The sequence below is a fragment of the Sparus aurata genome, chromosome 10, assembly GCF_900880675.1.
Source record: "Sparus aurata chromosome 10, fSpaAur1.1, whole genome shotgun sequence".
Taxonomy (NCBI): Eukaryota; Metazoa; Chordata; class Actinopteri; order Spariformes; family Sparidae; genus Sparus; species Sparus aurata.
In genome coordinates, this window is record NC_044196.1 from 5,908,356 (window position 1) to 5,930,834 (window position 22,479).

General features: G+C 39.0%; 2 protein-coding genes across 3 annotated transcripts; both read right to left on the minus strand.

Moving 5' to 3' along the window:
• Positions 1-129: 129 nt before the first annotated feature.
• Positions 130-3,212, minus strand: LOC115589833 (junctional adhesion molecule B-like). The gene is made up of 8 exons (XM_030431008.1): positions 3,101-3,212; positions 2,665-2,910; positions 1,745-1,861; positions 1,594-1,668; positions 1,383-1,457; positions 1,195-1,263; positions 717-772; positions 130-534 (listed from the first exon to the last, which is right to left on the minus strand). Exons 1-8 carry the CDS (start codon positions 3,195-3,197, stop codon positions 508-510), a joined length of 762 nt encoding a protein of 253 aa, XP_030286868.1. The 5' UTR covers positions 3,198-3,212; the 3' UTR covers positions 130-507.
• Positions 3,213-7,541: 4,329 nt separating this feature from the next.
• On the minus strand, positions 7,542-13,216 carry LOC115589824 (butyrophilin subfamily 3 member A2-like). 2 transcript variants are annotated; one of them, XM_030430992.1, is made up of 5 exons: positions 13,154-13,216; positions 12,174-12,266; positions 11,172-11,513; positions 7,941-8,222; positions 7,542-7,827 (listed from the first exon to the last, which is right to left on the minus strand). In XM_030430992.1, exons 2-5 carry the CDS (start codon positions 12,250-12,252, stop codon positions 7,685-7,687), a joined length of 846 nt encoding a protein of 281 aa, XP_030286852.1. In that variant the 5' UTR covers positions 12,253-12,266; positions 13,154-13,216; the 3' UTR covers positions 7,542-7,684. The 2 variants fall into 2 exon arrangements, with proteins under 2 accessions (XP_030286852.1, XP_030286853.1); XM_030430993.1 differs by having other exon boundaries at positions 7,941-8,185; positions 11,168-11,513.
• Between the last annotated feature and the right edge of the window lie 9,263 nt (positions 13,217-22,479).

Below are 22,479 nucleotides of genomic sequence, written 5' to 3' on the forward strand. Positions count from 1 at the left end.
CTTGTAACCATCAAACTCTGCACGGAAGGCACAAGACTTCACTTAAACCCATTAAACAAGTGAACTTTAAAACAACAGTTCCTAAAGAGCTGTTTGTTAGATTATCATGTGAATGTTAGACACTCGCAGTTAAGTTACAAAAATGTTTATTAAAAAAGATTGGCAATTGCTGTTACATTGCTGTTTTACAGATAGTAACCAGGAAGAAAACGAGACACAAATAAAATGATGCAAGTCGTGCGTGATGTAGAGATGACTGAGATATAAAGAGAAACATAAAGGAAATACAAACAAAAACAACAATGACAAAACTTGTACTCGGCTTTGAATGAAATTCAACAAAAGCATACTGTACTCTTGTTAAATTTACTGACTACCATATGTAATATTAATCCAAACACATGTGGCAAACTGCCAAATTAAGTATTAAATATTAAAAGCAAAGGTTTATGGATTACAGTGACAACTTCCTGGCACATGCAGCACAGCGTGATGTAAGCATCTTCTTCAGTATGGAGATTCTTCCTCCATGGTCTGTGACACACACAGGAAGTACATGGATAAAATAATATTTTAAATACCAGCAATCAACGCTTTATCACAAGTGACCACATGTACTACAATTTCCAGTATTTTCTTTTTACCACCAGGTACATTTACTTGTCCCTTTAATATCACAGTTGATTTTGATTATAGCAGCATCAAAGTTGTCGTACCGTATCGATGGAAGCATATTGGGGATCCAGATCTGTTAAAGGTGATTCTTCTGATACTGGAGAAAACGGAAGCAAATTGAATTGCTTCAGTCTTTTCTTTGAATTGGTCATTGTAAAACCCAAACATCTCATTTAGTCTTATTTATCTGGGGATGGTTTGTCTTTAGAAACACATCAATGTAACACATAACTATTAAAATTTGATCTAACTGAGGTATATGGCCTTAGAATTATCTTATCTTATCTTATCTTATCTTATAGCATTGATATATTGTGTAGTCTACTACTGCAGGGCATTGGCCATTTAACCGGTTCATTTTGTCACATCTCAGTCATTATTTAAGTGTGTGTTCATATTGAAGCTTTAACTTAGCACTTTTACTGATGGTCTAAATGTGTTATTGTGCCCTGAGGTACTATTTTGAGTAATTCATTTGATCCATTGCATGGTCTTCAATCGTTAAAGGATCATATTTACCATTTCGAAGATCTTGTGGAGCGTCATAGTCGCTGAAAGAGGAGTTAAAAGACTGAGGTACCTCCAGATCTGAAAATAAACATATACAAAATGACGTTATACTGTGTCATGTAGTTGGTTTCAAGCTAATATCAGAATGCTACTTTGGACTGCAGACTGAAGGGGGGGGGCTGAGCTGCTCGTCTTACCTTTTTCTGTCTGTGGTTTTGTGCCGTGGTTTGTGTCAAGATGGAGGCTCAAATTTTCAGCAGCGTCTGCAGCGCCTGAAATGCAGCACCGTGACACGTAGATGATTTGAACCTTTACAACAGAGGTTCTCAGACATTTGTGGTTACACCTTTAAACTGACATCTATCTAGCTGCACCTGCTGTCACTGTTGTTGAGCTTTAAGCAATTACCTTCTTTTTTCTCGTCTTTTCTGATGACATCATGCAGGTCCTTGTTTGGATAATTCATCCTTGCCTCAAGTAGGACTGCAACATAGAAAATAAATCTTTGCTTACTTTGGTGTTCCCTTTGGATTGTTTACATTAGGTTTAATTTTGGTACCTAGCTGTTTCTTCCGGTATAGAAGCCCAATAACCAGCAGCTGCAGCACCAATATGACACTGATGACGATCCACAGCAGGAGGAAGTAATGGCGGGAAAAATGATTCTGTTTAGAAACTGCAAAGATGACAGAAAGTACTTTGTTCAATGAAAGGCTCTGTTTCTGTGAGATATAGTGCAAAGGTTTGTAAATCAACACTGGTGCATAAATGTGAGTGTCTGTTTTGTAAAATGCCCCCTATTGGTCAAAACGTACACAGTGCATCTTTATGAATTCATCTCTCATCTTTATCATTTATGTTATAAAACAAACAACTAATTTATCACTTTTGACAGTAAGTTGCAGATTAATGAAAATAGTTAGTAGTTGACGCTCTAGTTTGTACAACATCTTAACCTGAAAAGTGCTTGTGTCCTTTTGGTTTTGGTCGTCTGCTCTGACTGCTTTTGCCCTCTGCTGAGTGCTGTTTGATCATCGACCTTTTGCCTTACCTGTTCTGTCTGTGCGTTCTGCGTTTGAGTCCTCACTTTTTTTCTCTGAGCCATCATACTTTGGGCTCTCCTCTAGAATTTGAGATAAATTTCCATGAGTTCAGTGATTTGTTACATTACATGAGTGTGTACGGACTCACCTACTTGCCTTGAGTCTGCTGTTTTGGAAATGATTGACGTTACTTAACACAGTCAGCGTCTGTGCTGCACAGTGATTACAAATATTGAGAAAACCATCAGCTCCATATGTGACACGCAACCCAATCGTCAGAATAATTGTAAATAATTATATGTACCAAACATATACATTTGAACATATCTTTGGTTTGCAGTGGTAAAAAAATGCCAACATGTTATTCTGCTGATTGGGCTGGTGATTGTCCCTGTATGAGCAGAATTGTTATCAGTTTACTGACAATATGTCTCACCTTTGATGGACAGCCGTCTCTCTGGTGATTCTCCAGCTCCAGGCATTATGCATTTGTAGAATCCTTCATCAGACTTGGAAACACTGTGGATGGTCAGCTTTCCCGTAGAGGTGCTCCTGATGAGGTGGCCATTTTTGTAGAAATCTGCTTTGAGGTTGGTGGAAGTCTCTTTGTTTCTACAGCGCAGAGTCACAGCGTCTCCCTCCTTCACAGGAACCGCAGGACTCTCCAGGATCACAGAACCAGCTGAACAATGCCATAAAAAGATATGTATAACAGTTTTATGCAAACAGATTAAAGACGATTCAGGGTTGCCTTTTCAAGCATACACTGAATGTAAATCAGTTAAGTTGCAGCTCATATCTGGAGTTGACTTGGTGAAACAATAATAGAAAAGAAAATACTAACATGCTTTGCTTGACTTTATCACATTTACCTCTCACATGCAGCCAGCTCTCTGGTGATTCTCCAGCTCCAGAGATGTTACACTTGTAGAGTCCCTCATCAGACTTGGAAACTCTGTGGATGATCATCTCTCTTGTAGAGCTGCTCCCAACATGGAGGCCATCTTTATAGAAATCAGCTGGCAGGTTGGAAGAAGTCTTCTTCTTTCTACAGCTCAGAGACACATCTTCCCCCTCCATCGCGGGCAGGACAGAACTCTCCAGGATCACAGAACCATCTGAACAACATTACAACATGTTTAGGAGCAAAAGGGCAATAAAGAGTATTCTTTAGAAATACAGAATTAGGGACTGGAGATAACATTTATGTCACTGATGTGTTGTGATTTTAAAATTGAAATCTACCTACAGTCAACATACCAGTGACAGTGATGTGGGCAGTGTTGCTTCTCTCTCCTCCTCCACCTTCACACCAGTATTCTCCACTGTCTGATCTCAAGGCAAACCCAATGGTGCAGGTCAAGGTTGATGTCACTGTGACATTTGAACATGTTTTCAAGAATTCATTGGCGTTGGTCACTCTCCATCCAGCTGAGGCACTAACCCCCAGACAGGTAAATGAGACGGACTCGTATTCAAAGATCTGCAGTCTGGTTGGAACGATACGAACAGCTGCATCTGACACTGAGCAACAGAGAACAGGATGAATTAAGACCCAGTTTACTTACAGTTATTGTGCACATATGTTAAGAAAGTAGACGTGAAGTCATTAGATTGTCCACTCAATTACACAGCTGAAGCATATCTGATGGCAGGAGGTTTTTGTGCATGACTCAAAATAACAGTTATAAAGTGCTTTGTGGAGCGTAAACAAAGATAGGATTCATTTGATACATTAATGATACAAAAGGTAAAGCAGTAAACCTAAAGAATGCAGTGGAAATACTTGTCATCAGAAATATATCTCAAGAAGGGATTTCCACTGCGTGTTTAAAAAGAAGTAGGATGATGCAAAAAATAGTCTGAAGCCACTGAACTCTGATAACAATGTTAGACATCTCTTGCTGCAAGCAGACAGAACAGTTTAATACAGGTTATGATCTCACTAATACAGGGGTTAACAGTTCAGAAAGGTAGAATGGGGCCACATATTGGTTATTGCTGTCATTTACTGTCACAGAGCAACTAGACTGCTAGAATTCCCAGGGGAGACTGATACATTAGCGGAGAGTCATCGGCGTAAAAGTCAACTTTCATTTCTTGTATCTCACGACATTTAATGAAGCAACTTGTACTTACCAGTTTTCTGAGAGTAACTTGGCTGAACATGTGCAACCAGCAGCATCAAGAGGCTCACCACTGTGAAGCAGGAAAAAAAACAAAGCTTAACAGTTGCTTATATTCAATTACTAAATCATATGCAGAGACTTATCCAAGTGACTTACTGTTGTTAACTGTGTTCATATGGAGACACAAGAAATAAAGAAGACAAATTCGGTACTTACACAGTCTGATGCAGAGAGCTGTAACCTCCATGCTGCCTCGCTGCTGACTGAGTGTCAGACTGACTCAAAGCTAAATGCAGCACAGTGCAGTTGAGAACCTCCTCTTCCTGTGTACATTATTTCTGGTTTTAAGCAGGCCTCAGCTTCAGTGTTACAACCGCTTCAGTCAGGTAGATGTACTCTGGGTGAAAAGGAGCATGGTAATATTTGCTAGTTAACACAAAACAACAAGTACACTTTGTGATGTGTCATGAATTAATATACAAACATCCATGAGAATCCCTACAGGTATTCTTGAGGTGTTTTACTGACTGGATAATTCAAACCAAAGATTCACTGATTGACGAGAGGAAGCAGCGAGACAGCTAGAGTGTAAATGGAAGTGAGGACTAAAATAAAGAGTGAAGACTATCTTCCTGTCTGAACTTCTGCTGACCTCCTAATGTCTCACTTTGATAGACTGAACAGTAATCAGCAGACCTTTTCTGCCACATTCAGACCCATAAAAGAAGCTGTTGCCATTGCTCCCATGTCATTGGCTTTAGATGTGATTATAGTATTTTATACTCTTACTTGCTTATGTGTCACACATTAACAGAGATAATGAATGCAAGTTTGAAGGCAGGCAAAGGCTGGCACAGAGACATACATGATGACTCAGGTGAGGTCTGGTGCCAGGAGCCAAAGGGTGGCATGGGCAGGGCTTTCAGGAGGGTCACGCCTCCCACCTGGGCCGATAGGAGGTAGAACTTGAGGAAGCCGGGACTCCACCACAGCGCAGGGGAACTGGAGAAGGGAGGCTATCCCACAACTTGTGCCCAGAGAAGCCCAGCATAACGGCATAGTCAGTTTAATATCACCTCTCAATTCATACAGGGGTTATATAGGTTGCTCCAGTCAGGATTGAGTCATGGTTGCTAAAATCTTTACAAGACCGACTGACTTTAGTGATGTAGTAGGTGTAAAATATTAAATAAAATGTTGTGCTGCATGACTGGCCTCATTTTCACTCTCACATTTAACTTTATGACTCACAAATTTACAAGTGGATTGCCGATATTGTCTGCAAGTGTATTTTGGTTAAAACTCGTCACCAACCGTCCACCAACGTCATCATCAGTCATTTGTCAACAGATTTTTACGGACTAAGTTAACATGAGTGGCACTTCATATAAATATAAAAGTGGAGCGGCAAAGCTCTTTCAGGGATCAGATAACAAAGCAAAAGTCTGTTGCGGATCTGGCAGATCAGAGCATCATGGATGAGATCGTGGAGCGCACTTATCGTCGCATGCTCTTCAAATAGTGGTGAGTAGGCCTATAGAAGGCTACTTCATATTGAAATTGTGTTTGTGAACATGTGGGCCGCTGTGCCAGTTTTACTAAACTTTATAGCAACTGATACAGGCTCTGAGTTGAAATAGTTAAAGTGGGTGTCAAAATGATGAGGTTGCTATCCGTGGTGCTGACCTGCTTTGAATTTGTGTTGTTTTATTATTAGTGTTCATGTAGCCTAATGTTTTTGTTGTTCTCTTGGTTTGTTATACCGTATTGACCTGAATTTGGAGAAGTTTTTTTTTCGATTAAAATTATATGAAAAAGAGGGGTCGTCTTATAATTGGGCTCTAACCGTTGACACATGGTGATAGTTGTCTGGGTCGCTACACGACCGCAATGGCAGAGGGCGCCAGCTTATTGTAGAGACGTCACTGACACTGTGGCTGCGGTTATCTGTCAATCACAGCGCAGAAGAAATGACAGGAGATGAAAAATGGAGAGACGCAGTGATTTTAGGAAGCAAAGTGGATCAAAAGTGGGGCAAGTTAACAGACATCTGAGGCGGAGCTATGATGCTGATTTTAAGATAATGGTGATCAATGCAGCGGAGGCGCCAAACAACTGTCAGCCAGCTAAGAAATATGGAGTTACGGAGTGTAACGTCCGAAGATGGCGGGTCCAAAAGATCATCTGAAAATGCTAACAGTAAGAGAAAAGCTTATTGTGGTCCACTAAGCAGCCGCTTCCAAGAGATTGACAGGAGGGTATGTGAGTTTGTTATTGAGAAACAAATTTTGGTTATCAGAGTCTGTTTCTGAAGATTAGTCTTGAAAAGAGGGGTCGTCTTATAATCAGGGTCGTCCTATATTCGGGTCAATACGGTACTTCATGTCTGCTTGATGGACTTTCAAATGACATTGTCGCTCTCCGTGCTGCCAAAGCTTGTCAGCCCCGCTGTTGCAGGCATGTGTATGTTGTAAAATGATGTTATCATGAGCTTTATTATTTGGGTTTAAAGGGCCTGGTCATTTGCCCCGCCCCCGGCCCGGCTATGATTTGTTCCGCTACTGATGTGTGGGTATCAGGAAAGTACTTGCACCTGGTCACCTCACACCTCGGACTTTGAGTTGGCTGTCTTGTTGTCCTCTTTGTGTTCTCTTCTTCCCAGGCCTCCAAGAACCAGATGGGTGAAGGTTTTGTGTTATTTTTGTTTGCTTCACTGAAACCTATGCTCAGTTCATAAATACACCCTCCTTCTTTGCTATCAGAATGTCACATTTTTAGATTTTTTTGTAAACTGCTTGGACACAGATTATTGCCACTTAGAGCTCTATATATAAAAAAGATTGTGATAAAATGTTCATTAATTTCCTGTTTTGAATTGCCAGAGGAGCTCTCAGGATTTTTAATGTTTAGAACAGATATTAATGAGTTGTTATTCATTTAATATTTAATAATAAATTAATAATCCTTAATGAGTTGTTCTGAGTTGACTCATCTAAATTTCTATTTACTTATGAATTATACTGTGAAGTTACTATGTGCTTGTTTGTTCCTTCATGATTATTTTACCTTCCTTCCTAATTACTAAGCTCTAAGTTATTAAGTTATTTCAAGTATCATCCTTCAAAATTAACAATTGGCTACTCTTGGAAATAAGCATTTGTTCTACCAAACCACAGACAACAGGTTTGAAAAAAACAAAACAAAACAGGTTTTAATGATCATATTTCAGCAGCATATAGATTCACATCCACACATTCACCACATAAACAAACAGGCTAACACTGCAGGGATCAACAACAAACCAGTATCTGTATCCAGGGAAGTAAGTTAAGGAGTAGTCGTTGTCTGTGGCTTCTTCCGACAATAACGTTTCCGAAGGAAAAGATAAAGTAAAGTAAAGAGAGAAAGGGCCAAAAAAACAGCCAAAGCAATGACAGTACCAGAACTGTACTGGGCCTTGAATATGTTATCTGAAATGTAAACAAAAAAACAACAACACAGAATTACATATTGTGAAGAAAAATAGATATTTCTGTTTTGAAACTAAAACTGAAGAAGGCTTATAATTATGGGACATGTTTACCTTGAACATGTATGAGTGCCTCTCTGGTCAGGTTGGTGCGGTACTGTTGGACTCTACAGGTGAAGCTGTTGCTGTGTCTCTTCTCCACAGTCACTCTGCTGCTGACAGTATAGAGGTCATCAGGACCTCTGACTGTCTCTGTAGGTCCAGCAGAGAGGAGGTTTCCCTCACCATCCAGCCAGAACATCTCAGGTTCTGGATACCAGCCTGTAGACTTACACTGTAGAACTACCCCATCGCTGCCTCTGTCAACATCAATGATGAAAAATGTAGACGCAGCATCTGATGGAAAGAAGACAAGAAATGATACTCTTTAACTGTAACTCAGTATATTCTTTCACAACTTTACATTTGTTGGAAATTTGCTACATTTTGTTTGGCAAGTAAAACCCCCCTAATTAAAGAATGGAAAGTATCACCATGTAGACCAGGGGTTCTTAACCTTTTCGACCTTAAGGCCCAATTTTTTCAGTGCAGAGTGGCCCGGGGCCCATTAAATATTAACACTGTATATGCAGTGGGGAAGCTAGTTTGCAAGCGTAGCATGTAAAACTACATGTAGTTCAGCCTGGCTGTAGTTTTAACAAACTGCATTTCTACTCCTGGAGAAATGTGGTTTGTAAAACTACTGCTAAAAAAAAGTAGCTTTAGCAACTACTTATACTCATTATACTCATTTAAATCAGCGTTAAATAAATCAACATATGATGTATATGAAACAAAATATAATAGCCTACAAAAAATTCACATACAAATATGCCTCTCAACTCAACTTTTATTTTTTAAAGAACAAAAGCTGACATTTTTGGTCAACATCACAGGAACTTCAGAGGCACTAACACTTCGGCACTAGAACTAGATGTCACATGAGCAGTCTCTCAAAGTTTTTATCAGACAGCCGGATCCATTTGGCACTATAAACATCTTTACCAACACTAAAAAGCCGTTCACATGCTGCACTGGCTGGGACACAAGTGTTGAACTTCTTCAAAGAAAAATAAAATAAAATGTATATTATATAGATCTTTTCTCTCTCTCTCTCTCTCTCTCTCTCTCTCTCTCTCTCTCTCTCTCTCTCTCTCTCTACTATATATATATATATATATATATATATATATATATTATATATATATATATATATATATATATATATATAATATATATATACATACATATATATATATATATATATATATATATATATATATATATATATATATATATATGAAAACTCGTCTTATTTGCCAAAATTGTAGTTAGTACATTGAGTGGTTACTACAAAAAATTCCCCCAAAAGTAGTTGAATTACTTGACGCAGCACAAAATATGAATGTAGTTTACCTACCAGCAAGTTACAGCTAATTGTAGTTAAGCTGTGTAGTTCAACTACATGTAGTTTAAGTCTCCCCAACACTGCATATAGGTTTAATTGATCTCACTCTTGGTTTGATTTGTATTCAATAATAAGTAAAATCCACTTACAGTTTAACATGGTAATACGTTAATAAAGTTGAATAAATAATACAATTACGTGAATATACGTGATAACCACAAAGATTTTTAATGAACTTCTGTCAACATATTGTGGGCATGGGCAGAAGAAAGTTTCACAGAACAGTTTCTTAATTTTAAAAAGGGTCCTGAATCGTCAATGCAGTAACATACAGTGACCACAGTTTAACTCACCAGTTTACCAGTTTAAGGCTGGTATGTAACACTGTTACTGTGATGATAAATGACTTGAATATAGAATCTGTGTCTATAATAACCACACCCTGACATGTAAATGTGACATCTGTCTTGATTCATTTAATTTAACTTAAAATATGGACAACTGACTGCATAATATATGAATCAGAAACAGAAATGATTTACAGCAGCTCCCATTCAAAGTCAAGAATATGCAGAAAAATAGTAGTAGTAGTCATAATAATAATAATAATAAACTATATATGCTGCATATTATAATAGAAGCCTACTGCAACTGTACGTTTTTTTTCACCGTTTAACATTATTTTATACATTATCATTTTTTATAATGTTCTGTCATGGAGTACATCACTTCACTGCTAACAGAAAAGAAAGCAGCTCACTGCCAGTTACAGCTTCTTATCGTGATCTGCAGTCTTTGTTAATTTTTTGTCATGATTGTTATTATTAGTACCCATCAAAAATCACAGTTACATGTCAGGATGTGGTTATTATAGACATATTCAATATTTAACTGTCATGTATCATCACAGTAACAGCGTTACATACATTAGCAGCTGTAAACACATAAAAACATTAGAAAACACATCATGTGGTCCCCTTTAAACGCTGGGTGGAGGTGTATATTTGGGTAAATAACCGCCAATGCAGAGCATAATTTATTTTGAAAAAACATCAAGGAAGAAGACGTGACCACTGACACTGCACGTTTTTCTTCTTCGCCTTTTTCACGTGTTGTGCCCAGAAGGATGCCAGAGAATTCACAGAGAAGCTGGCCAAGTTTGTGACATTTTCATCCCGGAGTTTTGTGAGGAGGGAATTAAACGCCTGTCCCAAATAAACGCCTGGTCTGTTAAGTGATTGAAACAAATAAACGCCCGGCTATTATTTGGTATTTTACGTTTGTTCCCGCATCATCAGCACGAGCTGAACAATAAATCTAACACAGCAAGAAAGGCGGGACTTAAGGCAGAACAGCCAATCATCAGCCGGTCAGTCCCAAAGCCGGTGTCATGTTTGTTTGAAGCAGCAACAGGAGAGGGAGGAGAGAGGAGGCAGCTGCAGCGAGCGCAGATACAGAGCGGCCAGAGAAACTGAGCGACTGTAGTGAAGCGTTTGTGCAAAACTGTGGATAAACGGCAGAAAAAGTGAGCGTGTTGAACCCTCTCACCGGGAAAAGTGTGGGTGTTGAAACACCGACACCTCCCACGGATGCGAGTCACACCGTGCGACGCCCCTGGCTACAGGTGAGCAGCAAGCTGAATGTCTTCTGTTCTTCTGTGAGCTTCTTAAACAACTTACTGACGCATTACCGCCACCGTGTGGTCGGAAGCTGCATTGTAACTGAGCGTCTCATGGATAACAGCTTTTCCCTGGTGTCTTCAGTTGATAACCTATGCAGTCCCGCGGCCCTCGCGGCCCACAGGTGCAAAACTGAAAGTTTTTGGCGGCCCTCTAGGTGGCGCTTGCGGCCCAAGCTTGGGCTGATGTAGACGGTTTACATGCTGTGTACTCACTTACCAACAACGAGCTCCACAAATGATTCCTTGTTCCATCCTGGAATGAAGCATCTGTACTTTCCCTCATCAGAGGGTTTGACTTTAGACAGTTTCAGTGAAATGTCTCCAGACTTCAGTATTTCCTCAGAGAGTGATGTTCTTCCTTTGAAGGAAGGATGCTGCAGGTCCAGCAGGTTCTCACCAGAACGCCACACATGGACAAATCTGGGGTTCAGGTCAGGTCTGGTCCATTCAAATGTAATGGCAGCAGCATCAACGGCAGGTTCAAGATGGCATGGCAAGGTGATGTCATCACCAACTGATGCTACGATTGGCTGAAGTGGACCAATGACTGCAGACTGACCTGAGGGAGTGGCAGACCTGTTTTTAGCTTGTGCACTTGTAAAAACATGTTCCATATTAAAACGAGAGGATCTGCATCCCTCTGCAAGAGACGTATTAGAGATGCACTAGCAGAGGATGTAGCGGGATATACAATTGAATTTTCAATTTAAAAAGGTTAACAAGCATGTTGGCCAAAATGAAATCAGCAGGACAGGCTTTTAAAACAAATCTAAATCGGCCAACTAATTGCAAGTGGTGCATCCCTGGGACACACTGTTGTAATGCAGGAAGATATGACACAAACACAATTTGGAACTGATTAGGTGAAAAATCTATATGAAACATTACAGCTAAAGTTTGAATTATAGACAGCTAACTATATCCATCATAAACAACCAAACTCAAGTAATATTGAGAACATAGAAGAAACAGATCATCATTATATGATATCAAACTATATGTGAAAACTGAAATGTTTTAGCACATTAACAACTATTTCAAACTAATTTAAACACAAACATATCTTATTAAACTGGTTTATAATTTATATGCATGTATGTTTCAACAGGTTCTGTCATCTCAGGATTACGATACAACAGTGCACGGTTTGTTGTATTTTTTCTTTGTTTTATTTCTTAGTTTGTACAACACATGACTTTTTTATTTTGCAATACTCTACCTCCACAGGAGTCTGGTAGGAGTAGTAAGACAGCCACAGCACTGAAGACACTGAGCTGAGACGACATACGGTAAATCATGTTGGAGTTAAAATCTAGAAATTGACACAAACCAGGTATTAGAGGTTACAGTCCAAGTAGACGAAATTCAACAATGATGAATCTGAAATGGTGGTATTTGCAAAAAACTTAACAAACAACAAGAAAAATACAAAGAAAAAACACTAAACAAACACATATGATACTGCACATTCTAATATTTTCAGTATTGAGATTCAATGGGCATCACACAGTGACAATATCAGAATGGTCGGTTTAGTATTATTTCTCTGTGCAAGCACCTGAGTTCCAGTCTCAGTCATAAATCCTCTTTGTGGACAAAGTCATGGACTCTTAGGTCAGTCTGATCAAATTAAGTACATTTTTCAGAGTTAAAACGTTTAAATCGGACAGATTTGACCGGAACACAACAAAAGGGTTAAACTGCTAACCTACTTTGCTCAAGGAGTTACAACTGAGCTCTCAATCCAGGCTTTGTAGGTACATGGACGTGTTGTTTTTGTAGTTCTGTGTAGCTGTGGTATTACTTCCTTCTGACATGTTGAGGTCAAAATATTCGTTTTAGGTTGTTCTTTATCATAAAACACTTCCTTAGCACGTTAGCATATATTGTCTCCCAGAATATAAAAAAACTACCTCTGATTAAGTTCTAAATTTTGTAATCAATAATTCACCTTGCAGTTTATAAAGTATATAACGTTTCAATTCATAACAGTTTGATTTATCAATGTTTTAAACATAGAGTCATATCTGTGGTACCATAAAATTATGTTCATGCAATAAAGACTCACAGTTGACAGAAAAACAACCAGATTCATGGAAAACTGCAAAACAGTAACACTCGGTAAAGTCATGTTTAAACTTTCATTTCAAATTATTTTTTCTATTAAATGACAAATGAAGCGTATAATAGCAGACATACCTGTTTCGTGGCTTCGTCAACTGCTCTCAAAAAACACTATCTGTCCAATAAAACATAGACTTTAACCTTAGAGATATGACACAAGGCGTTGTAGGTTAATAAATTATAAATTACTTGTAAATTATAATCCAGCAAAGTGTAACTTTAAATTTCACAAATGTACAAACTCATTTCCTTATATTATTATATTATATTATATACTATTATCAGAACAACTGTATCTTTATATTTCCTAACAAAAAGGAAATGGGGAAATGTTTATGATGATGGCAGGTGTGTTTGAGGAGTTGCTTTGCATTGTTTCTCTCAGCGTGCTTGTGTGTGTGTGTGTGTGTGTGTGTGTGTGTGTGTGTGTGTGTGTCAGTTATGTTATATAAGTTAATGCAGTAAATATTGAATAAAATACAATATTCAACATTTGTTTAAGATAAGCTTATATGATAAAACTCAAGTAAATACAGCACTGTTCTGCAACTGTTAGCCTGATTATTACCCTTTTATTGAAAAGATGACAAATAAACAGAGTTTCTTGTAAGACTGAAGCTAAAAGACACATTTTAATTACAGAAAAGTACTGTGTTTCAACAGGGTTCAGTCCCCATTTTTTCTATATTGCACACAAACTCCTTTGTCTGAAAATGTGTGAGACGTCGCAATTTATAATATCTCAGTCTAATTGATAGATGATAGACTGACATATGAGCCCAACAACACAAGAGTCAAACGTCACCAGCAGGTCACTTTGTTATGTGTGTTTTCCGAGACAACATACATATTGAGGCATACAAAAAAAGCAACCAAACCCCACTGGCTCCACCTGAGTGTCACACTAAAATCACCATGTGGGTGGTTAGACCACATGGAGTCTATTTAACAGCTGCAGGAGCTGCGTTCTTATTATCAGTGTCTCACACATGAGCAGACAGAACAATGTGGTTAAACCCAAAAATAAACACCAGTGAAGTGACCTACTGCGTATCTATTAAATACAGCCTATTGTCTGAAGTCACTAGATTAATAAATGCTGTCTTTCACTACAATCACGGTCTAATATAATATTGTTTTGCACTCGGGTAAAATGACAAAATGAAAGTTTATTGTATTTGTTTTGTTAGCGATGAAAAAGTAAATATAAATGTAACATTTTGAAGTTATGAAAGGCTGGATATAGATGTACAGTAACACTGAATTACACGTTATTTTAAAAACTGACTTAAAAAAATAAATAAGTCAGTTCAACACAGAGCTTTACAAACAGTATATGTAACGTTTTCCGTCTTCTTCTCTCTAATTGCTTCCTCAGTCGGGTGACTCGGCTCTTTGTGTCCTGTGAGACAGAGAACACAGAGAACGTTAGTGGGGAAACAGTCTCAAAAACTGAAACTCAGTGTCTTCAGGAACTTAAATGACTGGAACTCAATTATATGTCCTCACATGACCTAGATTCTGAACAAGGAAGCTTTGGAAGATGGCACGGACTTTATGTCATCATACCAACTTTGTAATGTTCTGGTTGGTGCCAGACCTTAGGACCAGGTTCATTGAAGCCTATGGGAGATGCATGGAGTGGTATCTTGTATTATATTGTGAAGTATTTGTTGTTACTACATTTACATACTGCACGTACAGACATTTTCTCATGAGGTTTGTGTCTGAGGAGCTCAAATTATCACCAGCATGTGTGACATTTACTGAATGAGAGAAGTCACATGTGGCTTTTTAATAATAGTCAATGCATCAGTCAGTACAGTGGTGGTTTATAACCTTGTCTGAGCATGAGAAAGTCACACAGCCTCTGTGAGACTGAACACGTCAGAGAAGTCAAAACACCTTAAACCTAATTTGGACAAAGTAAAAATGTAATCGCATTTTCAAGTGTATCTTTTCTGACATCAGAGATTTCCCTAACATAAAGCATTATGAAACATTCTCATGCTCTTAATGACCAAAATATCTTTTACCTGTATGAGTTATGTGTGTGTAACTCTAAGTTTCCCACAGTGAAGCAGAACCACCACAGGCAACAGCACAGCCACAATCAAAATGGTGAAAACGGTCCTGAAGAGGAGGAGAAGACAGAAGGGGTGATCCAAGGAGAAACAGGTCACTCTATGAAGATCTGCAAAGACAAGACAATATATCTGCTGTAACAGCATGCAACAGGCTGTCTCTAAAGGCTGCTGAAACGTTACTCTGAGACACGACTAATTAGTTTGGTGTTTTCAGCAGAATTAACAACTAGAAGATGAAGTCAAAATAAATTCTGCAATCCACAGTTGAGCTTTCCTCACACTGCAGGCATGCTAAAAGTAGTTTTAGCAATTTTAATCCTAAACTGTGCATTGTTTACCTCTGACAGCCAGCCAGCTCTCTGGTGATTCTCCAGCTCCAGACATTCTGCATTTGTAGTTTCCTTCATCAGACTTGGAAACTCTATGGATGGTGATCTCTCCTGTCGAGCTGTTCCCAATGAAAAGTCCCTCTCTATAGAAATCAGCTGGAAGGATGTAGGAAGTCTGCTTGTTTCGACATTGCAGAGTCACAGTGTCTCCTTCCATCACAGGAAGCACAGGAATCTCCAGGATGACAGAACCATCTGAAAGATTCAATAGATGTTTCTGTTTCTGATTGACTCAACATTGGATAGCCATCCTTGCTCTGCAGGCATGCTATCACCTAAACTATGCAAAATCTCACCTCTGACAGCCAGCCAGCTCTCTGGTGATTCTCCAGCTCCAGAGATGTTACACTTGTAGAGTCCTTCATCAGACTTGGAGACACTGTGGATGGTCAGGGTTCCTGTGGAACTACTCCCAACATGGAGGCCATCTTTGTAGAAGTCAGCTGTGAGGTTGGAGGAAGTCGTCTTCTCTCTACAGCTCAGAATCACATCTTTCCCCTCCATCACAGGGAGGACAGGACTCTCCAGGATCACAGAACCAGCTGAAAAACATTAAAGAATCGTTGGAGGTACAAGTGTGACAAATAAGGTTCTTTAGAAATACAGAAGGAGGGACTAAATAAAGTCAACATACCAGTGACAGTGATGTGGACAGTGTTGCTTCTCTCTTCTCCTGCACCTTCACACCAGTAATCTCCACTGTCTGATTTATATGCATAGTCAATGGTGCAGGTCACAGTTAACAACTTGGTGCCAAATGAGCATTTTGAAAAGAAATTCTTGATGTTCCTCACTCTCCATTCAGCTGAGACATTAAACCCCAAACAAGTAAACGAGACAGACTTGTATTCAAAGACCTGCAGTCTGGCTGGAACGATAACAGCTGCATCTGATGCAAAGAAACAAAGAACAATGTAAATTAAGAAAATTGGGTCCCAAAAAGAAACAAGACTTGATCACAACACAAGTAGAATTGTTACAAATGTTACACACCCAAGCAGTGAGTTTTGGCCGGTCAAGTTCATCACTGCTAGATAAATCAGAAGTAGGATTTAACAATGAATAGCTGAGCTACCCTGGCACTACACAGATGCTAAATGATGAACAGTGCAATGTCTAACCTCTGACAGACAGCCAGCTCTCTGGAAATTCTCCAGCTCCAGAGTTGTTCCGTTTGTAGAGTCCTTCATCAGACTTGGAGACATTGTGGATGATCGTCTCTCCTGTGGAATTGTTCCATACATGGAGGCCATCTTTATGGAAATCTGCTGTGGGTATGGATGTGAGGTTGGATGTGAGGTTGGATGTGGGGTTGGATGTGGGGTTGGATGTGGGGTTGGATGTGCTTCTACAGCACATAGTCATATCGTCTCCCTCCATCACAGGGGGGGCAGGACTCTCCAGGATCACAGAACCATCTGAACAAAGTGCATTGACAGTATACTTTTGAAAAACAGAACGAGAGACTGGAGGTAACATTTCTGTTGTTGATAGCTTGTGATTTTACAGTTGAATTCCACATATGAACATACCAGTGACAGTGATGTGGACAGTTTTGCTTCTCTCTCCTCTTATTCCTTCACACCAGTATTCTCCACTGTCTGATTTATAGGCATACTCAATGGTGCAAGTCAAGGTTGACATCACTGAATCAGTTGAACATTTTGTAACAAATTTCTTGATGTTCCTCACTCTCCATCCAGCCGAGACGTTAATCCCCTCACAGGTAAAAGAGACAGACTCATATTCATTGACCTGCAGTCTGGTTGGAACAATACGAAAAGCTGCATCTGAGAAACACACAACAACATATTATCATTCTTGCTCCCAAAAATAAAGAATATTATACGACTGCAATTCCAGTTTGGACACTGTAAAAAAAAAATAGGAACGTATGTGATTATTTTCTAATCCTTTAAGACATATACTCATTTGCATACACTACAGAGACAGTATATTTAATGCTTCTGATTTTGATAAATAAGTGCTTGTTGTGAATTTGATGGCAGCAACATGTTTCAAACAAGTTGCATTATGGGAACAAAAGATGGTGAAAGTTGTGGAATGTTCCAAAAACACCTTTTTGGAACATTCCACAGGTAAAGAGATTAATTGGAACAGGTGATCATGACTGGGTATGAAAGGGGCGTCCTCCAAAGGCTGAATCATTCACAAGCAGGGACTGGAGGAGTTGCAGCACTTTGTCAAAACGCACATTTGCACAAAGGATTTTAGTACATAAGCTCAGGAACAGTTTGTAAAACTGTCAGTGAACAGTTTGTTTGCAAATGATTGCATTCAGTTTTTCCTTACAGGGTCTATTTCTTTCTTTTTTTGGGGGGGGGGGGGGGGGGGGGGTTGGAAATAATGAATAAAATAATACACTTACACAAAACCTGTTTGCTCACAAAAAAATCTGTTCTCAGAAGCATTTTGACATTTGCTCATAGCCCATTACAAAATGTAGCTTCTTCTTATAAAATAGGGAAAGCAAATCTGGAGGAAGATAGCTGATTATGTTGTTGTTGATTGAGTCTCGTTCCCACTTCAATAATCAACCATCTTTCTCCAAAATCGCCGTCCTAAATAGGTAGCAAGTTGATATGCTTGAGTCACTGATTCTTTTAGACACAGTTGAGATGGTTGTCTAAAACATACGACTGAAACATGTCTGGTGTTGACTGACTTTTTTTGTGCAGGATTCTTCAAAACAACAAAAGTTACCAAGTGCTTCATTAAGCGTAAATGAAGATGGAGAAATGAAATGGAGCTAATCGGATGGCTTTCAAGCAATGATGTTCTCTATGAAAAAAAACACACTAATGAAAGAAACGTTTTGGTGTTCTACTTGTTGAATTAACTTTAGAAGATAACAACAAATTAATTAGACAACAGATACTTGAGCTATCCTCACGATGCAGGCATGCTAAAAGATACTACTTTAACATGAAACAGTGCAATATCTCACCTCTGACAGCCAGCCAGCTCTCTGGTGATTCTCCAGCTCCAGAGATGGCACACTTGTAGAGTCCTTTATCTGACTTGGAAACACTGTGGATGGTCATCTCTCCTGTAGAGCTGCTCCCAACATGGAGGCCATCTTTATAGAAATCAGATGGCAGGTTGGAAGAAGTGTTCTTCTTTCTACAGCCGAGAGTCACATCTTCCCACTCCGTCAGAGGGACGACAGGCCTCTCCAGGATCACAGAACCATCTGAACAAAGTACATTTACAGTATACTTTTGAAACCCAGATCGAGAGACTGGAGGTATAATTTCTGTTGTTGATAGTTTGTGATTTTAGAGTTTAAAGCTACATCCAATGAACATACCAGTGACAGTGATGTGGACAGTGTTGCTTCTCTCTCCTCCTTCACCTTCACACCAGTATTCTCCACTGTCTGATTTATATGCATAGTCAATGGTGCAGGTCACAGTTAACATCACTGCATCAGTTGAACATTTTGGAAGGATTTTCTTGATGTTCCTTACTTTTAATCCGTCACCTCCTTCACAGGTAAATGAGACGGACTCATATTCAAAGACTTGTAGTCCTGTTGGAATGATATGCAAAGCTGCATCTGACACTAAGAGACAGGGAAATACATATATTAAGAATCGGATGATTACCGGTTATCATGAAAATATATCATAAGAAGTCAAAACATACAAAACACTTGCCCAACTCAACCACGCAGGAGAAGCATGTCTGGTCTACACAGCACTTGTGTTTGTGTATAATTCAAATAATGGTCAATTGAAGGACAATAAACAGAGGAAAGAGTATGGCAAGGCACAAAAGGCGAAGCAGTAAACCCAAAGAATATTGCAACTATTACAGTGAAGCCATTGAGCTCTGATAACAGTCAGACATCTCTAGTTGCAAGCAGACAGAACAGTTGAACACAAGTTATGATCCGACTAATACGGGGTAAACAGTTCAGAAAGGTGGGGCTAGATATTGTTTTTTAACCTTGAATGTTATTAGTAAAAACCAAACCAAGTTCATCATTATTGAAATGAAAGTAGCCCTTATTCACTGATTGTTCCATCAGATAGCAATTGGACTGCTAAAATTTCCAGGAAAGACTGATTGATTAACGGAGAGTCATCAGCGTAAATGTTGAGTTTATCTGTGCTCTGATTAATTGGAAAATACATTTCATGATTTCCCTTAATAGAAGAAGACTTAAGACTTAAACATCTTAAGATCCAAAACATAACCCTTCAATGGTGTTTGTTTTATACACGTGTTAGGCTTTCATCAAGCTGGCTCAAGCAAAAAGGTTTTAGGGTCAGAGCTAGTATAAAAGTTGGGAGGATCATTTTTTGTATCCTTTGACACTCATTAAAGTGCTGCTCACCAGATTTCTGAGGGTAACTTTGCTGAACATGTGCAACCAGCAGCATCATCAGGTCCACCACTGTAAAGACACAAGTAGAGAGCTGAATATAAAGTGTCTTTCATCCTGTATGTATCATTTATATCTAATAACTATGACATACCGTGTGTTATCATTGCAGAGACATATCAGGTCATGTTTGTAACCTACTGATCAAATCTCAAACATTTGAGCAATTAAAAATTCAAGGCATCTGCTGGACCCTATAATATTGATTCTAATTTTTCTTCCTTTCCATTGGAACTTGTAAACGATAAATGTAGAGAAAAGCCAAATTCAGTACTTACACAGTGTGATGCAGAGAGCTGTAACCTCCATGCTGTCTCGCTGCTGACTGACGTGCGTCAGACTCAGTCAAAGCTAAAAACAGCACAGTGCAGCTGAGAACTTCCTCTTCAGACACAGATTATTTCTGGTGTTGAGCAGGCCTCAGCTTCAGTGTTACAAACACTTCTGTCAGGCAGATGTACTTGTAGTCATGTAGTGATGTGCTTTAGACTTCAAATGTTTGATTTCAGTCTCACCCTGCAGCTACAACTTGTCTCTCTCCTTGGGCATTTTATATTGTTGTCTAGCTTCACTGTCTGCCAATAACATGCTCTTGTGTTTACCGTTTTGGCACTTCAACGATGAGCCCCAACATTTGACGTTTGATCCTGACAGGTGAGGTGAGAGTCACTGATGATTTCATAGGACTTTGTTGGGAAACCTTGGGTCATGGCATTCATGTGAGTGGCCACTTGAGAAGCCCAACCTACCCGAACACAGTTGCAGACCGAGTGCACCCCCTCACGGTAGTTGGCCCAATATTTTTGCCAAAAAGCAAAGTGTCAGCAGTTTGACAGCTGAGGAAAGAGGGAGGAGACGGCAGTATCACTCTGCATTGTTAAGTCTGCCAGGGGAGTGTTTTGCTGAACTCCTGTCTGATATGGATGGTGTGAACATGTATAAGATGTCCTCTTCTGCCCCCTGCAGTCTTGTCGTCTATCTCATGCTCCATTAACCAAAACAATAAAGAAAGTGTTATCATGGCTCTGGTTTCATTGGCTTTAGATGTGATCATGGTACTTTACAATTGTGGTCAGCAGTTACCTGGCAACTGGATCAAAGTTCTTTTATGTTATTTGTTACACATTAACAGGGACACTGAATGTTTACAGGCATAAAGACATAAAGCAGTATACTATTGGTTTAACATTTTAACAAACTAATCAAAGAAACAAATTCATTGATTACCATTTTTTCAGACAACGCACTTTAAGGAGTTTCCACAACACTTGAAAACTCTTAATCCTGATTCCTGACTCCACTTTTTACACCCAGTCACACAGACTTGAATCTAATAGGCTGAGCGTGGGTAGGGACTTAAAAAGATAAGACAGAGCGGGCGCAGTGTTGTAATTTGATTTATGGAGTTGAACTGTGTGTCACTGAATGAGAAAGCAACCAAAAGGTAAGACATTCTTTATAAATAAAACTCTTTCTGTTCTGATTTTATTTTCAGTTTAGTGGGAATTGTATTCTATTTGCCATCACATATAGTTCTGTATCAAACACAACTCATTTTTTAGAGTCCAAACAAGACGACTCTTGCACTTTATATCATAGATAAAATGTATTTTAAACATGTACTCTCACAATGAGTAGTATACATAGAAGCTTAATTTAAATAATTTGAGGTCATATAGGAAGGCATGATTTCAGACAGTTGATATGTTCATTTCAACCGAACATGAAAACATTTTTTGTTGCTGAAATATACGGTACATTTTAATTTTCAGCGCTGCACGATGCCTCACCAGACGGACAGACTGACCTGGAATTCTTTGATTTTCCATCACGCTGTTGTCTTCCTTCTCCTAACACACTCTCATGAAGGTAACTGATTCATTATTATTATGATGAAAGGTCATTGTTGTCGAACTGATAGTGGAAAAATGATTTAATCACTCTGTATGAAAATGTATAAAGGCTTTCGAAAATGAATTGTAATTTTTGTGCGCAGACCGACGTTTGAATGAACTGATCTCACCTGTTGCAGTTTGTCCACAGTGGGGCACCACACTCCCACTGTAGATAAGCTGAGTGGTGAAAATGAAAGTGAAAACATCCCTCTCATTTATTGCCTGATACGGCTTGTTTGACTTTGGGAGGTCAGTTAGATAACAGATAATGTGTGGGTTGTACTTAGAGTAAGATGGAAAGGCACAGGTTAATCATTAACTCGTTCCTGTGTTGCTGTGCAGAGGTTATTAGAGTGATCACAGGTGCTGGTGTTCTTATTCAATGTTACTGTAATCCAGAGTTCAACGCATGTGTTAATTATTAATTGAAAACAAATGATTGTTGTATATTTAGCCATGATAACAGCGTATATGCTGAGTGTTCTACAAATAAGATTCAAAGAGAAATATCTAAAAACAGTGACACTGACATTCATGGTTCCCAAAGGATGAATCCTAACGACTTTGGCCCCCTGACTATAATTCACCACTGTGTTAAATCTTTACATTTAGTTGAAAG

What these genes read in the sequence shown, in the direction of transcription:
- LOC115589833 (XM_030431008.1), bottom strand. Translation starts at nt 3,197, where the DNA reads ATGATCATCCACAGAGTTTCCAAGTCTGATGAGGGACTCTACAAGTGT. An exon ending in GAGACGGCTGTCCATCAAAG is followed by an intron (nt 1,862 to 2,664) that starts GTGAGACATATT and finishes TCATCTTTGCAG; the next exon opens with TTTCTAAACAGAATCATTTT. An exon ending in TCCACAAGATCTTCGAAATG is followed by an intron (nt 773 to 1,194) that starts GTAAATATGATC and finishes CGTTTTCTCCAG; the next exon opens with TATCAGAAGAATCACCTTTA.
- LOC115589824 (XM_030430992.1), bottom strand. Translation starts at nt 12,252, where the DNA reads ATGATTTACCGTATGTCGTCTCAGCTCAGTGTCTTCAGTGCTGTGGCT. An exon ending in ATTTGTGGAGCTCGTTGTTG is followed by an intron (nt 8,223 to 11,171) that starts GTAAGTGAGTAC and finishes TCTTTCCATCAG; the next exon opens with ATGCTGCGTCTACATTTTTC. An exon ending in GGCACTCATACATGTTCAAG is followed by an intron (nt 7,828 to 7,940) that starts GTAAACATGTCC and finishes TTTACATTTCAG; the next exon opens with ATAACATATTCAAGGCCCAG.